The sequence below is a fragment of the Bicyclus anynana genome, chromosome 7, assembly GCF_947172395.1.
Source record: "Bicyclus anynana chromosome 7, ilBicAnyn1.1, whole genome shotgun sequence".
NCBI classification, from domain to species: Eukaryota; Metazoa; Arthropoda; class Insecta; order Lepidoptera; family Nymphalidae; genus Bicyclus; species Bicyclus anynana.
In genome coordinates, this window is record NC_069089.1 from 8,667,858 (window position 1) to 8,690,248 (window position 22,391).

The following is a 22,391-nucleotide window of genomic DNA, read 5'->3' on the forward strand; positions in this document are numbered from 1 at the left end:
AAACCACATTTACAGATCGTTTTCGAGTCAAAAATTCGCCAAATCAAGTTTACAAAATGGCTATAAATTATTATTATTATTTTATATTTTTTTGCTTCAAGCCAATTTATGACTAACGATCGCTACTAACAACAGTTTAAATCTGACCAATAAAACTATTTTGCATACAGATGATTGGTTTATCGGTATGTTGATTGATTTAGCACCTACATTGAAGGTAAACATGAAAAAAAAATAAAACATTTATATTATAAACTAGCTATATAATTGCTTAATAATAATAAAATAGAGGGAAATTGCCTATGTTAGTTATATTTATTATTTAATTCGTATATTTATATCGATGCCTCAACCCAAAACTACCGCGTTTTGTGGTAGGTATTTTCAATGTTGTAGCCATTTAGTGTTGGAATGATTTACCTCCCAACCAGATATACGTACAATTAAGTTGTTTAAGGAGTAAATAAAAGTTACATTTATTTATTAATATAAAATCAAATAACTCATAACATTCTTGCCACTTTAGTAAAAACTAGCGGACGCCTGCTACGTAATCTATATGCTGCTTATTTCTCTATCATCTAGTGAAAGTCCTATTAAAATCAGTCTAGCCGTTTCAAAGATTATTCTTTATAAACAGACAGAAAAAAAAATTAAGCCCACCCTCCGGAATCAGAGGCAGAGGCCATATTCACTGGGCTATCACGTATCACGATACTTCATTAGTAAAGTGATTTATTATTCAACACTAACTTGGACTAATTGGACTTAGCAGCATTAATACTTTTGTTTAGAATATTAACATCATCATCATGAGCAAGCCATTTTTGATTCACTGCCGAGCACGAGTCTCCTCTCAGAATGAAAGGGTATGCAGGTATGCAGGTTTCGTTAAGATGTTTTTCCTTCAAAGTTTGATTTCTTAATACACATAATTAAAAGTCGGAGGAGCATGCCTCGGACTGCATGAACTCATTTAATAAATATAATTAAAAATATTTAAAAAAAAAACGTAATGTACGTACCTAAAGGCAAGACGTCCAGTATTAATACAGCGTTCGCGCTGTCTGCATGTAGCGTAAGCGCTATATAAGTAAGGCTTTCAGGGAAGGTTGCTGCCGAAGCTACGCTAACAGTAACGTAACCGTTTGCTACGGTTGCTTCGAATGATGTTGAAAGTTCTGAAAAAATGCGTCACTTAGTTGTAAGACAAAGAAATTATAAACATAACATATTATTGTGATTATGCCTCGTTGTTACAGTGGTTAATGATGTGGCATCGGATCACGAGGTCCTGTGTCTGATTCCTGGCAACGCTATGCGGTAAAAACTGAGCTTTTTTTGTAAAAGAAATTTTTATTGGTAATTCTCAGTCCGAAGTGGGAAGTTGGTGGCTTATACCCCGTGCTTCATTACGATATCGTCCAGTTATTAAATTAAATACCAGTTGATATTGGTAGTTAAAAGCGTTTTACATTATCATTCGTCAACTTGCTTTGTAGGAGCGTGTTGAGTCCATATCTCTTTTTCTATAAGATGGGAGGCTTGGGCCTATAATAGGCCTTCGCCACCCATCTTATGTCCATAATCATATTCGCCTATATCCACCTTATCCCATATACGCCGATAATGTTGTTGACGATGTAATTATAATATTAGCCTATAAGAGTATTGTAGCAATACAATATTAATTAAATAAAAGTAATTATTAAAATGATAGTAATATGTTCAAATACCGAAATCAAATACATACCTCCAGTAATGATAACATTAGTACCCGTGAATCCAGACAATTGTATTGTGTCGTGAGATACAACACCTCCTTTCAGGTTGCCGTTATAAAGAACTTTGTTGAACGAAACATTAATACTGTCAGAACCTGTAAGTAGATAGAGTCTTTTTGTTAACAAAATAAATTATTATTATTCTTAAATTAAGAGCCAATAATGTAAGCTTTAAATAAGAACGAAAACCACGTTTGCGCAATTGTGCTTGTCTGAATATAATTACTTAAAACATGAATGTTAATGTGAAACTTTACTTACTTAAACACCATAGGGCTTTCCTGTAAAATTGTTAAGATTGCTTGGAAAAATGAATAATATATATTAAACAATATAAATGTTGATTGATTTCTCCTGAGATTTCTTTCAGTATATTAGTTATGAACAGTCAATAAGTATGATGACATACTTATTTTCATTTGTATATTAAAATTACCCTTACCATAATTATGTGTTATAATAATAACTGCCCGAGCAATCCAGTCACTGTTCTCTTTTTGTGCATTTACTATGAAAATAAGAGGTTGATATTCTGATAGTATTGTGTCTGGCACCGAAATTTTCAATTTAACAATTGCTGTGTTTTCAGTTTGTTGAATATCAAACCATTGAGCCAGTTCTAAAACACACACAAAAATGGTCTGCTTTAATATTACGTAATTTAATAAATCGTTCCAGGTGTATCAAAAAACTTACCTCCTTCTAACTCAATTTTTGTAGACTCATCATAACCAGCAACTAAAGTTATTGTTTCGTTGAAGTCAAGGATACCCGTTACGTAGTAATGTCCTGTATAATATTTTTTATCAAAACTCAATTCTTCTATAGAGGGTGTCTCATTTGTTGTTACCTCAAGTATTATTGTAGCGAATGCGGCAATCGAGTCTGGGGCCGAAGCTTTTAATTCGAGAACTATTATTTTATTTTCAGGTATCATATTTTCTGGAATTGGCTTAATAATTTCTAAACTGACTGTCTCGTCATTTTGTAAGATTCCAATGTAAGAAGTAAACTCTGAAATTTTTAATTAAATTAAATTTTAAAAGAAAAATTATACCGTCAAAAATACTGAAAATTATAATTACCTTTGTCAATAGCAAACTTAACATTTTCAGAATAACCTTCTATTATAGTAATTGATTCTAACTTGAGAGTATTATTGTTAAGAGATCCAACGTAGTTTCTTCGTTCAAATCCAAGCATTGTTAAGTTCCTGTTATCTGAACAAAAAATATCTATACTTCTATACGGCATAGAGATTTAGAAAATACAGTAAAATTTGAAAAAATAATTATATACCTGGCAATAGTTCAATAATTATAGCTGTTCGTGCACTTAAGTCAGCTTTTTGTGCCAGAATTGAAAATACAAGATTTCTGTTATTGATTAAGACATTTTCTGGTATTTGTTCGGTTAGTGCAAGTGTAGTCGAATTATTGTCATTTAAAGTTAAAGAAAACCAAATTGAGTTATCTGAAATAAAATATTTGATTTGCTTAATACATTAGGAATTTTCTATAATCAATATTGTTTTAATAATGAAAATACAATAACGTACTCCCTTCAAGTGAAAGTAGCACTGACTCGTCAGAGTCACTTATTATATTAATGTCGGATTCAAAAACAAATCCATCGGTATTTGAATACGATCCTTTATAATATGCATGCTCAAACTTAAGTATACTTGAGATATTAATATCCTTTTTAATCTCCAAAATAATAGTAGTATGAGCTCTAATCTGTCCAGTATTCGCTTCTAATGTTATCACCAAAATATTGTTTGCTTCAATTATTTCCATTGGTAATACGTCATCAACTATCTCTATAGTAATAGTAGTATTATTGGTTTTCGTAATCTGAAAATAATTAAAATAATCTAAAAAAAATATTTTCATTAATTCATAATAGGTATGGCAAAACCAGATAAATGTTAATTTTTCCTTACCACCAATTAATGTGAAATTGATGCCATTCGTACTCTCCTGATTAACAGTAATCGTTCCTAATGTTATGGCACCATTTTCAATATATCCAGTATAAAAATCTTTGGAAAATGCCAATTGTTTGGTCTCCGTAACATCTATATAAATTAAAAATTATTACATGGCATGTGATGGTAAATAATGAAAAGAATACAATTAATTTTAATTGATAATTTCAAGCTTTTCAAATGTAAGCGTTTTATACAAAAAGTGGTTTTCGTTCTTTTTTATTTCAAAGTATCTTGTAATTATGAAAATGTAAAAATAACAACTAATGTACAACCTTGTAGTGAAATAATGACTGCCGTGCGTCCAACTGTATCATGTTTGTTAGCAAGAATTGAGAACACTAAATGACTTCTGTCAGTTATTTCACGTAAACCTTCTTCATCTTGAACTAAAAGCGTGAAACTATTTTCTTCGACTTTACTTAGCCTGAACCATATAGAGTCATCTGAAAAATATTTAAAATTAAATGAATTACTGTCTTTTGGGTTTTTAATAACTGACACTATGTTTATGCTACTTACCACCAGTAAGTTCAAAAGAAACATCGGTATCAAAGCCTTGTATAAGACTAATAGTATGAGAAAAGTTTAAACCGTCTTGTTTTGAAAATTCACCTATATAATACGCTTGTTCAAAAACAGGTTGTACAATATTTGTGTCTGAATTATTAACTACATTTAAGATTATTGTAGTATGGCCACTAATAGCATTTGTTTTGGATGCTTCCAGATTAAGTAGAATTAAATCATTACTGTCCACATTATCGGGCATCTCGCGAAGGTTTATTGATATATAATCTGATTCCTTGGATAACGTAAAATAAGATGCATGTTCTGTAAAAATATCGATTAACATTAGTAACCTTAATGTAATTTGAAATTACTTTATCTTGAAATAAGCCATAACTTACCCCCAGTTAGGTTTAGATTAACATTTGAAATATCCACATCTAAAATTCTTATATTATCAGAGAGTAAAAGTGATCCATCTTCTATACGACCGACGTAATTGTTACTTTCAAATTGTAATATAACTATTTCTTCGATTTCTGAAAAATGTATAATTATGAAAAGCTATAAAAAAATAAGGAAACTTAACAAAAACTAATTTAAACTACCTTTTACAATACTAATTGAGATCGCAGCTCTTCCACCAATGGTATCAGGTTTTTTTGCTACAATGGTAAAAAGCAAGTGATTAACTGAATTGAACACCTCATCAGGTAATGGATTTTCTGCTCTCAATTGTAACGAGGCTGAATTTGCATCTTGTGTAACAGTAAACCACTGTGCGTTATCTGCAACACAAAACTCACATTTAGTACTGATATAGAAATATTTTTTTATTTATAAATTCTTGTAAACACTTAAATTATTTTTACCTCCTTCTAGTTCAAATGTAACAGTTTCATCATATCCTAATTGCAAAGCGATTTTCTCTGTAAATTCTAGTCCACCATCTTTTGTTAAGCTTCCCGTGTAAAATGGTTCCGTAAATACTGGTAAAATAACTGTATTATCTGGTACTTCAATTATCAATGTAGAGGTCACTGGTACGGCTCTCTCTCTTGTTGCTTCTATTTCCAGAATTAAATATTTATAATTCTCAAGAACTTCTATTGAAACCGTATCTGATAATTTTATAGTAATTTCATTTTCATCATTGGTCATTGTGAAGTTCTTAACTGAATCTGAAAATAAACAAAATAAATTAATAATTACAGTTCTTAATGGAATTAATTTATGTCTTGTTTTTATAAATACTTACCTCCAGACAGCGAAAACTTTGTTGTCGACGTAAAACCTGATTCAAGAACAATGTTGTCCATTGTCAACACACCATTTTGTAATAGGCCGCTATATGTATTTTGTGAAAATCTTAGAATTGTAGGTTCGGTTAATTCTGTAAACAATGTATAATTTGAAAGCTTCGTTACGATTAAGAGTTCAAATGTATTTGGTACGTAGAAATATTTTATAAATATATATTTAAGGACAAACATCTCTAAACTGATTTAAAAAAACATTATTGAAGGTGATTGATTTTGCTACAAACAAGTTTTTATAAATAATCGTGATTGTCATATGTATAATAGAAATCTGTGTCGCACCAATGTAAAGGATTAAAATGCTAATGTAGGGATAAATCACTGAAATTGAGCACAGGAATCCCCACATCAACGTCACTCAGGCTTAGACGTAATAGAGGGTACAATAATAACGATCAACATTCCCAACGTGAAGTCTATCTCAGCTTTGTTGTGCAACTAATTTATTACTTGTTATTATATAAATTTATCTTGAACAATAGAAATAACTATAAAAGCTATAGATCTAAAACCTATTGCTCTATACTGATAATAAATAAAGTTTGTGGTGTTGTAGGGGGGGTAATCTCTGGATCTACTGAACGGATTTTACTTTTTTTTTACTTAGATAGCCACGTTATTTGTTTTCGGGAACGATACTACACGGATGAAACCTTAAAAATTGTTTCTCTTTGAATGGATAATATAGCTGTTACGTTGAAAAATAATAGGTACATAAATAAGCTAGCCGACGCCGCGCGGTTTTACCCGCGTGGTTCCCGTTCCCGTACTAAAACGGGGATAACGTATAGCCTATAGCCTTCCTCGATAAATGGGCTATCTAACACTGAAAGAATTTTTAAAATCGGACCAGTAGTTCCCGAGATTAGCGCGTTCAATCAAACAAACAAACATAATAAACTCTTCAGCTTTATATATTAGTAAATTAAAATTATAGAATAACCAACTAAACTAAATTATAGAATAACCAACTAACTAAACTATTCTATAATAATCATAATCACGATTATTATGATTGTTATTGTGTCATGACATTTGGCACCAAGATAAATAGGAGATAGAATTATTAATTAACACATTGGCAATTGTCAAACTTCCTAATATTCGCATGAGAACGGGTCTTCGTAGGTGATACCGCGGGCCTCTTCTAGTTATTTAAAAAGCTCTACAATAAAGCACTGGCAACCTATGTTAGGTACGTTACCTTGTGGAAATTTGAGTGATATAGCTGCATTAGCGCCGACAGTCCTAGGTTTTTCGGCCTTTACATTGAATACCAAAACCTTTTCACTAAATATCAGATCTACGGGTATGACAGATTTTGACGTCACCATGACACTGTTTTTGTTCCAATTAATTGAAAAATACTTAGCGTGTTCTGAAAATGAATGATTACGTTATTATAATATGTTTACATTTCGTGCGTTGTAGCATGGCGCGGGTGACAGTTGCCTGTATGACGTTCATAATACGTGCTGTTATCGTGAACTGCGGCAAACTTTCACCCGCACCATGCTACAGCGCACGAACTGTAGTAAGTGCTTAGTCAAAAAAAATCAAAGCAAAAATATTCCACTTTACCTCCATCTAAATCAAAAGTTACTGTATCGTCGTAACCCTGTATTAAGCCAATTTCGTCGAAATTTATGTAAGTGCTGTTTGTGTATTCGCCTTGATATGTATATTGAGAAAATACAGGAGTGAAAGTGTCTTGTTTTATTATCTCCAGTAAGATAGTTGCTGATGCGGTAATTGTATTGGTGCCAGATGCGCTTAGAACGAATACAAGAAAACTATTCTCTAAAACATCCTCTGGTAGCTGACCCTTGACGTCTAAAGACACTTCATTATCAGTGATCCGTAAATTAAAATAATCTGCGTATTCTGTAACATAAAACTTTTATAAAAGTACCTTAGTTAGCACATTTACGTAACGCTTAATTATTTTAAAGATATATAACTAACTAAAAAAAACTTTCACAAGGCCACAATGCCACATGCATAACAAATATCGTTTTTAATTTAAAATTTCCATTTTATTAGTTTGTAAAATATGCTTCATTGTGTGCATTACACGAAAATGAGAATAAAATAAAAGGAAAACAGAAGTATGAAATTAAGTTAATATAAAATGCAGCCTTTAAGGTTAATTATTTATATATTTGGTTAATAATTTAACAAATGGTTCGTCATCAACCCATATTCGGCTCACTGCTGAGCTTGAATCTCCTCTCAGAATGAGAGGGATTAGACCAATAGTCCACCACGCTGGCCCAATGCGGATTGGCAGACTTCACACACGCAGATAATTAAGAAAATTCTCTGGTATGCAGGTTTCCTCACGATGTTTTCCTTCACCGTTTGAGACACATGATATTTAATTTCTCAAAATGCACAAAACTGAAAAGTTGGAGGTGCATGCCCAGGAGCGGATTCGAGTCCACACCCTTCAGAATCGGAGGCAGAGGTCTTATCCACTGGGCTATCACGACTCTCAACAACAAGAGATGGTAGTATACGTGTATCTTTATGATACAACACACAGTATGTAGTTTAAGGAATTGTATCAATAAACTGAACTGAAAACACATCTCAAGGAACTTACCTCCCGTGTGGTTGAAGACAACGTCAGAGTCGTAACCAACGTCCAAGACAATAGTTTCGAGAGCAATAACATTATCTTCTAACTCTCCTTTATATATAAACTTTTCGAAACTTAATTCTCTAGCTGTAATACATTTTATTAGAAAATAATACATACACATAAGTGTAACGAAAGGAAATGAAGATTGTCTAGATCGTGATGAGATATTTATGCAGTCGGTGTCTTCAGCTATATATAACACAGCATACAGTAGGACGTCAACTTATAAATTGGTAGTAATTTAAAATTATGTGGTTTTCGTTCTAATAAAAGGTATTGGAAATTTCCGGCAGTAAGATGATTCCAGTAGTTGATATAAAGTAGTCAGACTTTTGTTGAGGACTTTAGCTTTTGATGTGAATGTCTCAGTTCTTTAGAGATAATGTGAATATTAATTACTCTTTAATCCATTGATAGATTAATTCCACCAGTCGTAAAACTGCAGTAGTTATTTTCAAAAACTGCCCAACTTTTTGCAAGGTGAGGTGCCATTTATTGATCAATATATTTTTTATGATTGAATGCTTCAAAAAGTCAAAATGGCGAAACTTAAAATGTTTAAATTTTAATACTATATAAAATTAGTGGACGGTTGGTATGACCTTGCATACTGAAAATGCCATTGCCAAGATCGATCGTACATTTGGTACATACAAGTTCGACGATCTTCGTCTTTCGACGTGCCTTGAATGTACGTGAGGAATTTGTTTATTGAAGTTACTATGAAGAATATTTGATCATGCTTAGGAAAATATTTGAATAAAAGTATAATAATCTATACTTAGACTAATATTTTAAAGAGACAAAGTTTTTGATCTTTTACCACGTTAGTGAGTGTCTTATGCTATATTTTATTCCGTATTCTCACGAGAAGGGGAACTACGCGAGACGTCGGCTATATATAAATAAAGTGCCAGTGAATTAACGGTGGTTAATGAATTTTTCAGAAAGTAGGTTGTACTTTTTTGGCATTTGGTTTGGAATAACTTTTATACAGTGCAATATACGTTCGTCTTGGCATTATTTGACATAGGTACAAATGTTTTTGGTGGGTTATTGTTATTACCTGAGGGTAATGTTATTTGTACTACAGTGCTAACTCCCACAGTTCTAGGCTTCGTGGCTCGTACAGAAACCAATATGCTGCGTTCTGATAAGATTTCAGCCGGCAACGACGTCAAGGTAAGCGTTATATTGGGTCCATCTTGAAGTTTACCAAATAGGGAAGCATGTTCTGTAAATATAATTATACAAATATTTAAAATGATGTTAAAATAAAAATATTTACAATATCACTTTTAATATTGTTGTAAATTAGTTGGAACTCTCGATTTTGAGTCCGATCTCTTTAAATTGGAGCATCAAATTATAAGAAATTAATATTTTTATGTGTAGTAATAGTTAACCAATAGTACCTACCTAATACGATAGGTAGGTATACGAAAAACTTATTATTATGTACCTTGAAGCCTCATTCACACGAGCGTTAAAAACGCGATGCGTTAAAACGCAGTGTATGCGGGCGTAGCCTATAGTATAAAATCAAATACAGGTCTATTTCCAACGCCCAAAATTGAAAATGCAACACTGCTCGATAAAAAGCGTCGTGTTTTAAAAACGCTGTCGTGTGAACAGATACTTGGGAATGCATTTGTTGTATTCGCACGTGAATTTTGGACGTTGGAAAAAGACATCCAATTTTAAATAGACTTCCATTCAGCTTCTTACTATAGGCTACGCCAGCCAACGCTGGGTTTTAACGCATCGTTTTTTTTTTGCTCTTGTGCGAATGAGGCCTTGATGTCATAATCACATAACATAGAACGCAAGCTAACGCTTGGTGGTTCTAATTAACACTAGTTTACTCCAGTATATGCATATCGCAAACGAACGCTTTATATGGGGAATAACTAAAGTATTTTTTTTTCTATATAAATAATATTCCGTTTTTGGGGACTCTCACAATACTATAATGATGTTCTTATATAAGTTTTCAGTTTCTTTTTTTTTGTATTCAATTGCAAGTATGATAGAAGCTAGCTTCTTCGGAAATTATGCATGTGTGAATGTTTATTCTACCGGATTACTTGTTATTAAAACTTTACCTCCTTCCAGTGTAGTGACAACCGTGCTATCATAACCTTGTATTAATACAATGTTTTCTAAGCTCAGTCCCGCTTTTTCTTCGTAGCTTCCAGTGTATAGGCTCCTTTCGAAGACTGGGGTAGTCATGTCATCCTTTACAATCTCTAGCGTAACTATAGTGACCCCTGTGCTGTTTAGGACGTTAGTGGCAGCCAATTGTAGATTAATGAAGTTTTGCTGTATAATGGTCTCACTCAAAGGGTTCATTGAGAGCGTAATAGTATTTCCGTCAATGATAGTACTGAAGTATGAATCGTACTCTGAAAATTTAGAGAAAATTAAGATTTAGGGACTTATTACTCTAACGCATATTACAATTTTTTTAATTAACTTTTTTTTAATAAAGCGAATATAGTTCTTTCCATTCGAAGGTTTTACTTGCTTACCTATTAATAATAGTACAACGAACGGGCATCAAACCCTAGACCAATCGGATTAAAGTCTGACTTCCAGACCCTAAAAGCTTTTTTTTTATTAAAAAAAAACGATTTATAAAATAAAAACAATTTGGGTTATTACCGCTTGTAATGTCTATTGTAATGGGGGTATATTGGTATCCTTGAGCCAGTTTTAAAGCTTCAAGTTTTAATTTGTCATCCTCGATAGACCCTTCGTATACCCCCGTCTCGAAAGCCAGGTCAGCAACTGAAAATTAAAATATTATCTACAATTAAAGAACATAGGTGACTTATAATGTTTTTATACACACGGTACAAGCAATCAAGAATTGGTAATCTGAGCGCGGTAACAATTTGCTTTTTGTTTTTTTTTAATTCTTTTCAAGTTAGCCTATTTGTCAATAGTGGCAACCCCAGCTTTGATTTCTCGTAAAAATTTAACCCGCATCATCGTCAATTTTCTTTGTACCAAAATGTGTATCAAATTTACTTTTTAGAAATTTCCTCAGTTCCTTCGCACCTTCAGTTCTCTGCACATTTACCTATACGAGAAAGTCGAAAAGATCTTTTGAAAGCCTTTCGGCCCAACGAGATTCACTAACAAGCTGGCTTGTTCAGGTGTTTTTTAATCGTTCCCGATGCTTTTAGAAAGATCACAAATCGTTTTCACTATTTTGTCCAAGCGTACGCTCGCACGGCGGGACTGCCATCTTTTAAGCCTTCATTCCCACGAGAGTCTTTTTAACGGACGTTCAAAAACTATTCAAATGTAGTATAAAGTTAAATGAAGGGATATTTCCAACATCCAAAATTGAAAATGCAACACTGCTCGAAAAAAACGTCGTGTTTTAAAAACGTGGTCGTGTGAAATTTTTAAAACACGACGCTTGGGAATGCATTTGTTGTACCTATTTGTACGCTTTTTTAACGTCCGTTAAAAAACTCTCGTGTGAAAGGGGGCTAATTCAGCCGGTGGGCGAGCATGCTCCATTATTTTATGACGTTATCCAAACTTTAATTTACATGAATCTCACTGCTACAAACTTGCAAAAACCAATTAAATAAATTACACCGCTGACACCTTGTAATGTTGGTAGTTCAAGTTCAAGTTATAATTATTTAAGTACCCTCACTTATATTAATATTTTATCTATATAATTATTTAACCCTAAAGTGGGCATTAAATGCTAAAAATAATGTCATTCAAGATATTTTAATTCTACCCCTAAATGGTTAACAAGGGTTAAAAAGTTTTTTTACTATAAATCGTTCATGTTTTGAGTTATAGTTTTGTAAAAGTGGACTATTTATTATATATAACACATGCGAATATATAAATAGAAGGGGGATGCGGACGAAGTTGCGGGCGTCCGCTACAGTTCATTTCATGTAGGATGGTGCGGGTGACAGTTCATTTCACTCTTGAAAGTTCGCCGCGATTCACGATAATAGTACCTACGTATTATAAACGTCATACAGGTGACTGTCACTGTACCCATGCTATCTGAAAAACACTTTAGTATGAAATATCGTTGGTAATACCTTCAGGTAACTGCACAACGACCGTAGCAGTGGCACCGCTTGTGTATTCCCGCTCTGCTTTCACGACTAATAGCAACGGTCCCTCGCTATACAAGCTAACCGGTATTGGTGACTTCATGTCAAACGATACACCATTGTTATTTGTGACCAGCTGAAAATATTGCGAGTGTTCTGTAAAAAATAAAATGTAATTAAACAAGGATTTTATTATTTACTTAGAAAATTATTAATGGACTTTCCTTTACGTTGTAGTTAATCGTCGTCGTCATCGTTATCAACCCAAATTCGGCTCACTGCTGAGCTCGAGTCTCCTCTCAGAATGAGAGGGGTTAGGCCAATAGTCCACCACGCTGGCCAAATGCGGATTGGCAGACTTCACACAAGCAGGGAATTATGAAAATTCTCAGGTATGCAGGTTTCCTCACTATGTTTTTCCTTACCGTTTGAGACACGTGATATTTAATTTCTTAAAACACACACAACTAAAACGTAATCTCTGGGTAAAGGTCTTGCCGTTTGAGACACGTGATATATATATATATTTTAATCTTTTAAAATGCACACAACTGAAAAGTTGGAGGTGCATGCCCCTGACCGGATTCAAACCCACACCCTTCAGAATCGGAGGCAGAGGTCATATCCACTAAGCTATCACGGCCTTAATACTAGGCTATTGTAGTTAATAATATACAAAAAAATAAAAAGAAAAGTGTCAGCCAAATATAACCTGTTTACATGTCCCTAGATATCGAATTGCAGTAGCATGCACATCGTACACTGGACAGTATATGTATAATTGTATAGAATACTTTTAGTTACCATAATAATAAAGATAAAAAAAATCAAACGGAATTCGTTTCGAATTCGCGTTATCATAATAAATATTTGTCAATAAATTGTATGAAATCATAGATATACCTTTCGATTTATTGTGAAATTGTTAAGAAGGTTTATCTATCTATCAGTTTCATGAACAAATTACAAAATGGACAAAGAGACTGTGATAGCCAGACATACCTGAATATTCATCATACCTACGTCATTTCTTTGCTCCTACCATAGGACAATTAAAAAACAAACCTGCTACCTCCCAAAGCTATCTAGGTCCAAATATGGATGATGATAGTTTTTAAATTATATGAAAACTAGCGGACTCGCTCAAGCTTCGCTTTGACTTATTAATTTATTTATTTGCACTTCTTCCCTATCCCTACCTTACACTACCATACTCCTACCCCTACCCCTACTCTACCCCTACCCTACCTCTACTCTACCCCTACCCTACCCTACCCTACAACTACCCTACCACTACCCTACCCCTACCCTATCCCTATACCATAAACCTACCCTACCACTACCCTACCCCTACCCTACCCCTACCCTACCCCTACCCTACCCCTACCCTACCCCTACCCTACCCCTACCCTACCCCTACCCTACCCCTACCCTACCCCTACCCTACCCCTACCCTACCCCTACCCTACCCCTACCCTACCCCTACCCTACCCCTACCCTACCCCTACCCTACCCCTACCCTACCCCTACCCTACCCCTACCCTACCCCTACCCTACCCCTACCCTACCCCTACCCTACCCCTACCCTACCCCTACCCTACCCCTACCCTACCCCTACCCTACCCCTACCCTACCCCTACCCTACCCCTACCCTACCCCTACCCTACCCCTACCCTACCCCTACCCTACCCCTACCCTACCCCTACCCTACCCCTACCCTACCCCTACCCTACCCCTACCCTACCCCTACCCTACCCCTACCCTACCCCTACCCTACCCCTACCCTACCCCTACCCTACCCCTACCCTACCCCTACCCTACCCCTACCCTACCCCTACCCTACCCCTACCCTACCCCTACCCTACCCCTACCCTACCCCTACCCTACCCCTACCCTACCCCTACCCTACCCCTACCCTACCCCTACCCTACCCCTACCCTACCCCTACCCTACCCCTACCCTACCCCTACCCTACCCCTACCCTACCCCTACCCTACCCCTACCCTACCCCTACCCTACCCCTACCCTACCCCTACCCTACCCCTACCCTACCCCTACCCTACCCCTACCCTACCCCTACCCTACCCCTACCCTACCCCTACCCTACCCCTACCCTACCCCTACCCTACCCCTACCCTACCCCTACCCTACCCCTACCCTACCCCTACCCTACCCCTACCCTACCCCTACCCTACCCCTACCCTACCCCTACCCTACCCCTACCCTACCCCTACCCTACCCCTACCCTACCCCTACCCTACCCCTACCCTACCCCTACCCTACCCCTACCCTACCCCTACCCTACCCCTACCCTACCCCTACCCTACCCCTACCCTACCCCTACCCTACCCCTACCCTACCCCTACCCTACCCCTACCCTACCCCTACCCTACCCCTACCCTACCCCTACCCTACCCCTACCCTACCCCTACCCTACCCCTACCCTACCCCTACCCTACCCCTACCCTACCCCTACCCTACCCCTACCCTACCCCTACCCTACCCCTACCCTACCCCTACCCTACCCCTACCCTACCCCTACCCTACCCCTACCCTACCCCTACCCTACCCCTACCCTACCCCTACCCTACCCCTACCCTACCCCTACCCTACCCCTACCCTACCCCTACCCTACCCCTACCCTACCCCTACCCTACCCCTACCCTACCCCTACCCTACCCCTACCCTACCCCTACCCTACCCCTACCCTACCCCTACCCTACCCCTACCCTACCCCTACCCTACCCCTACCCTACCCCTACCCTACCCCTACCCTACCCCTACCCTACCCCTACCCTACCCCTACCCTACCCCTACCCTACCCCTACCCTACCCCTACCCTACCCCTACCCTACCCCTACCCTACCCCTACCCTACCCCTACCCTACCCCTACCCTACCCCTACCCTACCCCTACCCTACCCCTACCCTACCCCTACCCTACCCCTACCCTACCCCTACCCTACCCCTACCCTACCCCTACCCTACCCCTACCCTACCCCTACCCTACCCCTACCCTACCCCTACCCTACCCCTTTTTTCTCAGACCTACTGAATATGCACAAAAAATTTCATCAAAATCGGTCGAGCCGTTTCGGAGGAGTTCAAGTTCGAACACCGTGACACGAGAATTTTATGTATTAGATTAAGACTATGCTTATAGTAAAGCAATTTTGTAAAAGTAATAGGGTATCTGCGATTATTACTTTCGGAGATACAGGGATTTAAAAGGCCATGTATGCGGCATTGCCACGGATCACTTAAAAACGTCCCATTCTAAATGGCACGGATGATTGACGTTGTCGATGCGTGAAATTGTTAATTTGTAGCTCTTATCAATCCTCCAGAGTCTCCTCTCAGAATGAGAGAGGTTAGGTCAATAGTCCACCTCGCTGGCCCAATGCGGATTGCGCTCTGGTATGCAGGTTTCTTCACGATGTTTTTCCTTCACCGTTGGAGACACGTGATATTTAATTTCTTAAAATGCACACAACTGAAGAGTTGGAGGTGCATTCCCGAACCGGATTCGAACTCACACCCTCCGGAATTGGAGGCAGAGGTCATATCCACTGGGCTATCACGAGTGAATGAAAACTGTCACATTGAATGTAAGAAAGCTAAAAATGTTTGAATTTTCATCTAACTACGTTAAAAGTTTTTTTGATTGATTTTGAAATTTTATACCTAATCTTATTTACTTTACAAACAAACAAGACAAATTTTCAGCTTTCATAAAATGAGTTTTATGTGGCTATTGCAGGCAGTGTGTTTATCGTGACGTCATATTACTCACGTGCTTCAAAAGTGAACAACACTTGATCGTCAAACCCCTGACGTAAGGTAATCGGGTCTTGTAGTATAACTTCATTGTCAGTATATGTGGCTATGTAGAATGGTTGGGAGAAAATTGGTTCATCTGGAAAAGTAAACTCAGAGTCTGCTACAATTTTAACAGTGGCGGTCGTTGATCTTCTGGGGTCGCCAGTTGTGTCTACGTCCTGGAATGAAAATTTAAATATTTGAAAATTAAATCTGTATTTAAAAAAGGCAACCGATTTTGGCTAATATTTAACACACGGCTTAAACTACAGAACGAAATGCTTTGAAAGCTGAAATAGATACTATGGCAAAGGCATCCGCTAACAAAGAATTATGTATGTAGATATAATGAAGATTTTATATACCTTTTATAATATACCGCTGCCAGATCAATTATTAATTAATTACCTTTGTACTTGTATCGCAATGAAATTCACCAACAAAATTATCTGTCGTATTTTGAGGGGGACGCGGTAAACTCACACATCGAAAATATTTAACACCAAGAAATGTATCCTGTATTTTTACACCAGGTGCGAGGTAGGTCCTATGGTAATTGGTCTGAGATACCGCGGGATATAGTGAAAAAATTTAAAGTAGCATATCAGCAAGGTATACTTCGTAAAATTCCCGACTGTTGTACTCGATTCTCTATTAACTAAAGGAGACGAAGTTTTTGTCATTCCATGAATTCATGTGTGTACGAAGTCTATAGTGTGGCAGCGAGAAAACTTCCGAGCAAAGCACGGGACGTGTTACCCGGGTTAAGAAGTTCCTTATCAACTAATACTCATCATCTCTGATCACGTTGCTCAGCCTAATCTGGTAAAGTCTAGAGCAGCTTTGGAAACACCTACACTTTCTAATGTAGAACTTGCTGGAGTTCTACTGAGGACAAGGTATATACAGGCTAATAGAGATATTTCGCTAGTGTTTTTCTACAGCATACCTATCAACAGCCAGTTTTAGTTAGTTCACAATGATTTACATTCGTTGAGTGTTAGTGTAAGAACTCGCTCAGTTTTTTTTCTATTTAGTAGCATAATAACTGAAAAGTAATTGTCAAAGAAATTAAATATTTACCGTTGCATTCACAGTGAGAATAATTGGTTCGGAGATAGATCTAATCAATGTCGTAGTCCTCAATGCTGCCCTGAATTCTTTGACCACGTTGGATGTGTTGACAAATGTTATTTCAAATAAAGAACTTCCAGAAACCTCGAAGTCAATTCTCTGTGTGGTTAGATCAATATCCCGGACAGTTATATCGTTAACACAGTCAGATATTAGAAAGCCAGGTGGGATTGGTGGTGCGATGGTAAACTCGTACGATAGAGGCCTAAACACTGGATCGTGATTATTTGTATCTGTTATGCGTATTTGGAACACCTAAAAGTTAAATAGTAAACATTAATAATTAATAGTAAACATATATAATTAACATTAATGATGAATCCGGTCGGGGGCATGCACCTCCAACTTTTCAGTTCGGTTCATTTTAAGAAATAAAATATCACGTATCTCAATCGGTGCAAATATACTCGAGAGGGAGATCTGAAATTAAAGCACACTGAAAGATAATATTTATGATTTAATCGAAAGTGTTCTTAAATTCGTTTGATGAGAAAATTGGTTATGGGAAATTTGGGACATGTTTGTTATTTTTGTTTTTGAAATTTGTTAATGAAGTTCCGGCTCACATATAATGATAGAAAGAATTTCTGACACAAAAGTCTTTATTCTAGATAATTTCATGACCTTCGGGGGTTTCAGTTTCAGAGACAGTTGTTGAAGTCATATATTTTCTAGGTACAGTTACTTACGAAAGGCCTTATAGAACTATCGGAACATCTAAAAGTTATCGTAAACGCAATACTGTCCGATGTCTCATATTCCTCGTAGTCTTCAAAGGCGTTGTTAGTAGAAATAACCAGTCTAGAATTCTCGTGAGATATGGTTACATAAGGCCCTCTGTTTAGCTCTGTGTATAATACGCTGTTTATGGCTGAAACATTTTAGTATATTATTAGGACCTTGAATGATTTTCCTTCTGTTTTTTGATAAAACAAATGCTTTATTTAAAGGCTAAGTATTATGAAACTGAATGTGTCTCAAACGTTGAAGGAAAGACATCGTAAGGAAACCTGCATACAAGAGAATTTTCTAAATTCTCTGCGTGTGTGAAGTCTGCCAATCCACATTAAGCCAGCGTGGACTATTACTCGAGCTCAGCAGCGAGCCGAATATGATTTGATAACGATGGTGATGATGAAAGTATTTTGACATTTACCACTACAAAATTAATTAGGGTGCACTGTTTCGGTATATGAATTTCAGGTCAAAAAACCTATTCATCTTAATTTTATGAGGAGTTTCTACGAATCAACCCACTTTTGGGTATATTTATAGGAATGGGGACACTGGGCTATCACAGTTAATACGTAGTATACGTTAAAAGGAAAAAAATACATAATACAAGAATTGCTCGTTATAAGGCCTCGTTTTGACGGCCTCCGTGGCGCAGTGGTATGCGCGGTGGATTTACAAGACGGAGGTCCTGGGTTCGATCCCCGGCTGGGCCGATTGAGATTTTCTTATTTGGTCCAGGTCTGGCTGGTGGGAGGCTTCGGCCGTGGCTAGTTACCACCCAACCGACAAAAACGTACCGCCAAGCGATATAGCGTTCCGGTACGATGTCGTGTAGAAACCGAAAGGAGTATGGATCTTCATCCTCCTCCTAACAAATTAGCCCGCTTCCATCGTAGATTGCATCATCACTTACCATAAGGTGAGATTGTGGTCAAGGGCTAACTTGTAAAGAATAATAAAAAAAAGGTATTTGAGGACTAACCTTCGATGTTTGTTGTAGCACTATCCCAAAGATTGCCTCTAAATGTATCTAGTATTGTCCGGGATTGTGCCAGCGGCCAATTGTCTACACCATCAATTGTACAGCCTGAAATACGAACGAATAAACATATTGGTCGAAATACCTTACACAAAACAGGCTTTGTTTAGAAACAAGGGTGTCGTATCACAGTATATAATATGTCATTATTATCAACCTTGTAGTATTTTTCCTATTACAGGGCCTCCTCCGTTATAGAAGAGGGGATTTGGGGCTTAGACCCACCACGCTTCTCTTTTAGTTATTATACTGTAAAATATTGCCGGTGCAGAATAAAGTAGTCGTCGCAATCCTCAAAGAAGAGTTTGACATCATACAAAATATAAAGAAAAATGAGCGTATTGGCGGATTACGCAAGTTCCATAACAATAAAAAATTTATAGTGCCCAGAAAAAACAATTATTATGGTAAGCTCACCAAAGACTATATGGTGCCACATATATTGAACATAATTTGCCAGGACTGGACACTAGCAAATTGTTCAATATTAATTTAACCAAAAAAAAAAAATGGTAAAATATTTAAAGGGTGCATCTCGAGCGGGATTGGAGGGTTCGCAGATGCACTTCGCTAGGGGACATACTTAGGCATTATAAAACATGGTGCCTAATTGTGTCCCTAATGTGTATAGGTAAGTTTATTTTATATAATAACTTAACATAATTGTGAACTCGCCGTCTTCACAAAAACGTCAAGTTTATGAGGATGGATTATGTAACACTTTTTGTATTTTGTACAATAAAAAAAAAAAATTAAAAAAAAATACTCATAATAACAAAAATACTTTTAAACACATGCGGTACGTAGTATTATTTTTGTTGTTAACATTCCGTAGTATATATGTCTACTTAGGCTCAGCGCTCGTTTTTTTAAGTATTGTATATTAAAAATAAGTCCTAAGTATTCTATAGTCATAATTGTCATTATGATTCTAAAAATAGTTAACGAAATTTTAACTCTAGATATGTTACGTGCCTACAAAATCACCGCAAAAGTGAGCCAAATTTAGCTACTCCACTGAGCGCACACATGCTCAATTTTGTATTCCATTTCATTATATATTTATGTAGGTATTTATAGTTTTAGTTCCTAAATTCCTAAATACACAACTGGACATTGTAAATGTATATAATTACTTAGTTTCAGTAACTTTTGTTGTTTATTTACTTTGCGACTCAATGAAATGCAGTCAATTAGCTGCTTTTGTTCGCCTCAGTTTTGACGCACTAGTGACATATATCTATTATAAAATCTTTGTGTATAGGTTTAAAAAGCTTATCAAACTTACCAGTGGCAAGTCCTGACGACACGAGAATACATAAGAGTAAGCGAAGGAAATTATGTTCCATATTTCAATTTATTTGTTTTCATATTACACAATCATTTAAAGTCTTTAAAAGATACAAATTTCGCACAATTGTTTTCTAACAATCTCTCTCTCTATGGTCTCTCCAATAATAGAACTACATTAATTAAAACGAAGTCTATCAACACAGTAACACTTGTTAGGACGCAAACAGAACTGGATATCCACTATCGTGTCCATTTTTAGATAGTGATGATGACGATGATTAACCGTCGTGTATCGATTGATATCTTTGCGAGGAAATACGATAAAGTCATTATCTTCCACATTATTATGAGTGAGTGATATGATGCTAAATAACACTTACCTGAAACGCATATTTCACGGGGTTTTTACTGTAATTAACTCTATAAAGGTTGCATGAGACATGATTTCATTATAACTTATCCGTATAAAGGTAATGTTTTCTTAATATTATTGAACTACCTTGCATCTTCGTAGGTCTTGTTCCTGTGGAAATGTGGGGACTTTCTAATGTTAAAGATATTTTGAAATTGGTGGATTAGTTTTTGAGTTAAATCATATCTAACAAAACCAAATCTTACTCCTTTATTAGTTAAGATGAAAAGCTTGTTTGCGATTTAGTTGGTGTTTGAGAAACCGCGCTTGTTATCTTTTAAGTCTATTAAAAATAGTTTTAACCAAAAAAGAAAAAACTCGCTGCGCCTTCGGCGGTTCGATAAAGTGCGAATTAGTCGTTAATCAACCCATTCGATAGGATCGCAGCCGATCACTAATTTACTTAATTTGATTATTTAGGTACGATTCAGTTCTTACTAATTTATTAATTATATTTACATTATCAGATAACACTTTCGTATCCATTTAATGCGATAACGATGAGAAGTGTCCGATTGTAGAAGAATTTATGTTTGTGTAACAAAAGCAATAGAAATTATTTCTAATTATTATACCTACTGGTAATTATGAAATACGAATTACTGGTAAATATGAAATTTAGAATACGGGCAGGTGATCTACCTGATTTTAAATGCACTTCATAAACTACGAGTAGGTATGTTTTTTAATTTTATTTATTTTTTTATTTAATAGGCTTGCTCATATCTACAATCATGTCTGAAAAAGCAACGACGAAATCTAGGTCTCATGGCCTCAATTGCAAGAAACACTGTTGTAGGTCGTCGTCGTCGTTATCAACCCATATACGGCTCACTGCTGAGCTCGAGTCTCCTCTCTGAATGAGAGGGGTTAGGCCATTAGTCCACCACGCTGGCCCAATGCGGATTGGCAGACTTCACACACGCACATTAAGAAATTCTCTGGTATGCAGGTTTCCTCACGATGTTTTCCTTCACCGATTGAGACACGTGATATTAATTTTTCTTAAAATGCACACAACTGAAAAGTTGGAGGTGCATGCCCCGGACCGGATTCGAACCCACACCCTCCGAAATCGGAGGCACAGGTCATATCCACTGGGCTATCACGGCTCCATACGGGTCTGTTGTAGGTACCCATAGTCAAAAATAACGATAATAAGTAAAATTTGTCTTGGTAGTGTATACCGTGGCGCAGTGGTATGCGCGGTGGATTTACAAGACGGAGGTCCTGGGTTCGATCCCCGGCTAGGCCGATTGAGGTTTTCTCTATAGGTCTGGCTAGTGGGAGGCTTCGGCCGTGGTTAGTTACCATCCTACCGGCAAAGACGTACCGCCAAGCGATTTAGCGTTCCGGTAGAATGCCGTGTAGATAGGACTGTGGATTTTCATCCTCTTCCTAACAAGTTAGCCCGCTTCCATCTTAGACTGCATCATCACTTACCATCGGGTGAGATTGTAGTCAAGGCCTAACTTGTAAAGAATTAAAAAAATAAATAAAATACTTTGATAATCAACTTTTGTGCGCCGTTTTCATTCAACGTACATGCAGTAGATTAGGTATCTTTTTTGGTTAGGTGCTCTACTTTATAAAATTGTTAAGCAATAAAACAC

At 36.6% G+C, this 22,391-nt stretch overlaps 1 protein-coding gene across 1 annotated transcript in view; it reads right to left on the reverse strand.

Annotated features, from left to right (window-relative positions):
- Nucleotides 1-20,872, reverse strand: part of LOC112046939 (protocadherin Fat 3-like) — a gene marked incomplete in the record, with an annotated part of 31,289 nt that extends 10,417 nt beyond the window's left edge. The window contains 26 exon segments of the mRNA XM_052882648.1: nucleotides 1,026-1,181; nucleotides 1,754-1,879; nucleotides 2,227-2,403; nucleotides 2,481-2,798; nucleotides 2,870-3,004; nucleotides 3,084-3,257; nucleotides 3,343-3,660; nucleotides 3,730-3,864; nucleotides 4,050-4,220; nucleotides 4,297-4,608; nucleotides 4,686-4,823; nucleotides 4,893-5,072; nucleotides 5,157-5,465; nucleotides 5,543-5,677; nucleotides 6,808-6,981; nucleotides 7,185-7,487; nucleotides 8,209-8,331; nucleotides 9,314-9,481; nucleotides 10,353-10,652; nucleotides 10,912-11,037; nucleotides 12,333-12,503; nucleotides 16,140-16,344; nucleotides 17,249-17,554; nucleotides 17,989-18,170; nucleotides 19,017-19,121; nucleotides 20,866-20,872. Of these exon segments, the coding sequence (XP_052738608.1) occupies nucleotides 1,026-1,181; nucleotides 1,754-1,879; nucleotides 2,227-2,403; nucleotides 2,481-2,798; nucleotides 2,870-3,004; nucleotides 3,084-3,257; nucleotides 3,343-3,660; nucleotides 3,730-3,864; nucleotides 4,050-4,220; nucleotides 4,297-4,608; nucleotides 4,686-4,823; nucleotides 4,893-5,072; nucleotides 5,157-5,465; nucleotides 5,543-5,677; nucleotides 6,808-6,981; nucleotides 7,185-7,487; nucleotides 8,209-8,331; nucleotides 9,314-9,481; nucleotides 10,353-10,652; nucleotides 10,912-11,037; nucleotides 12,333-12,503; nucleotides 16,140-16,344; nucleotides 17,249-17,554; nucleotides 17,989-18,170; nucleotides 19,017-19,121; nucleotides 20,866-20,872 (4,954 nt within the window).
- Between the last annotated feature and the right edge of the window lie 1,519 nt (nucleotides 20,873-22,391).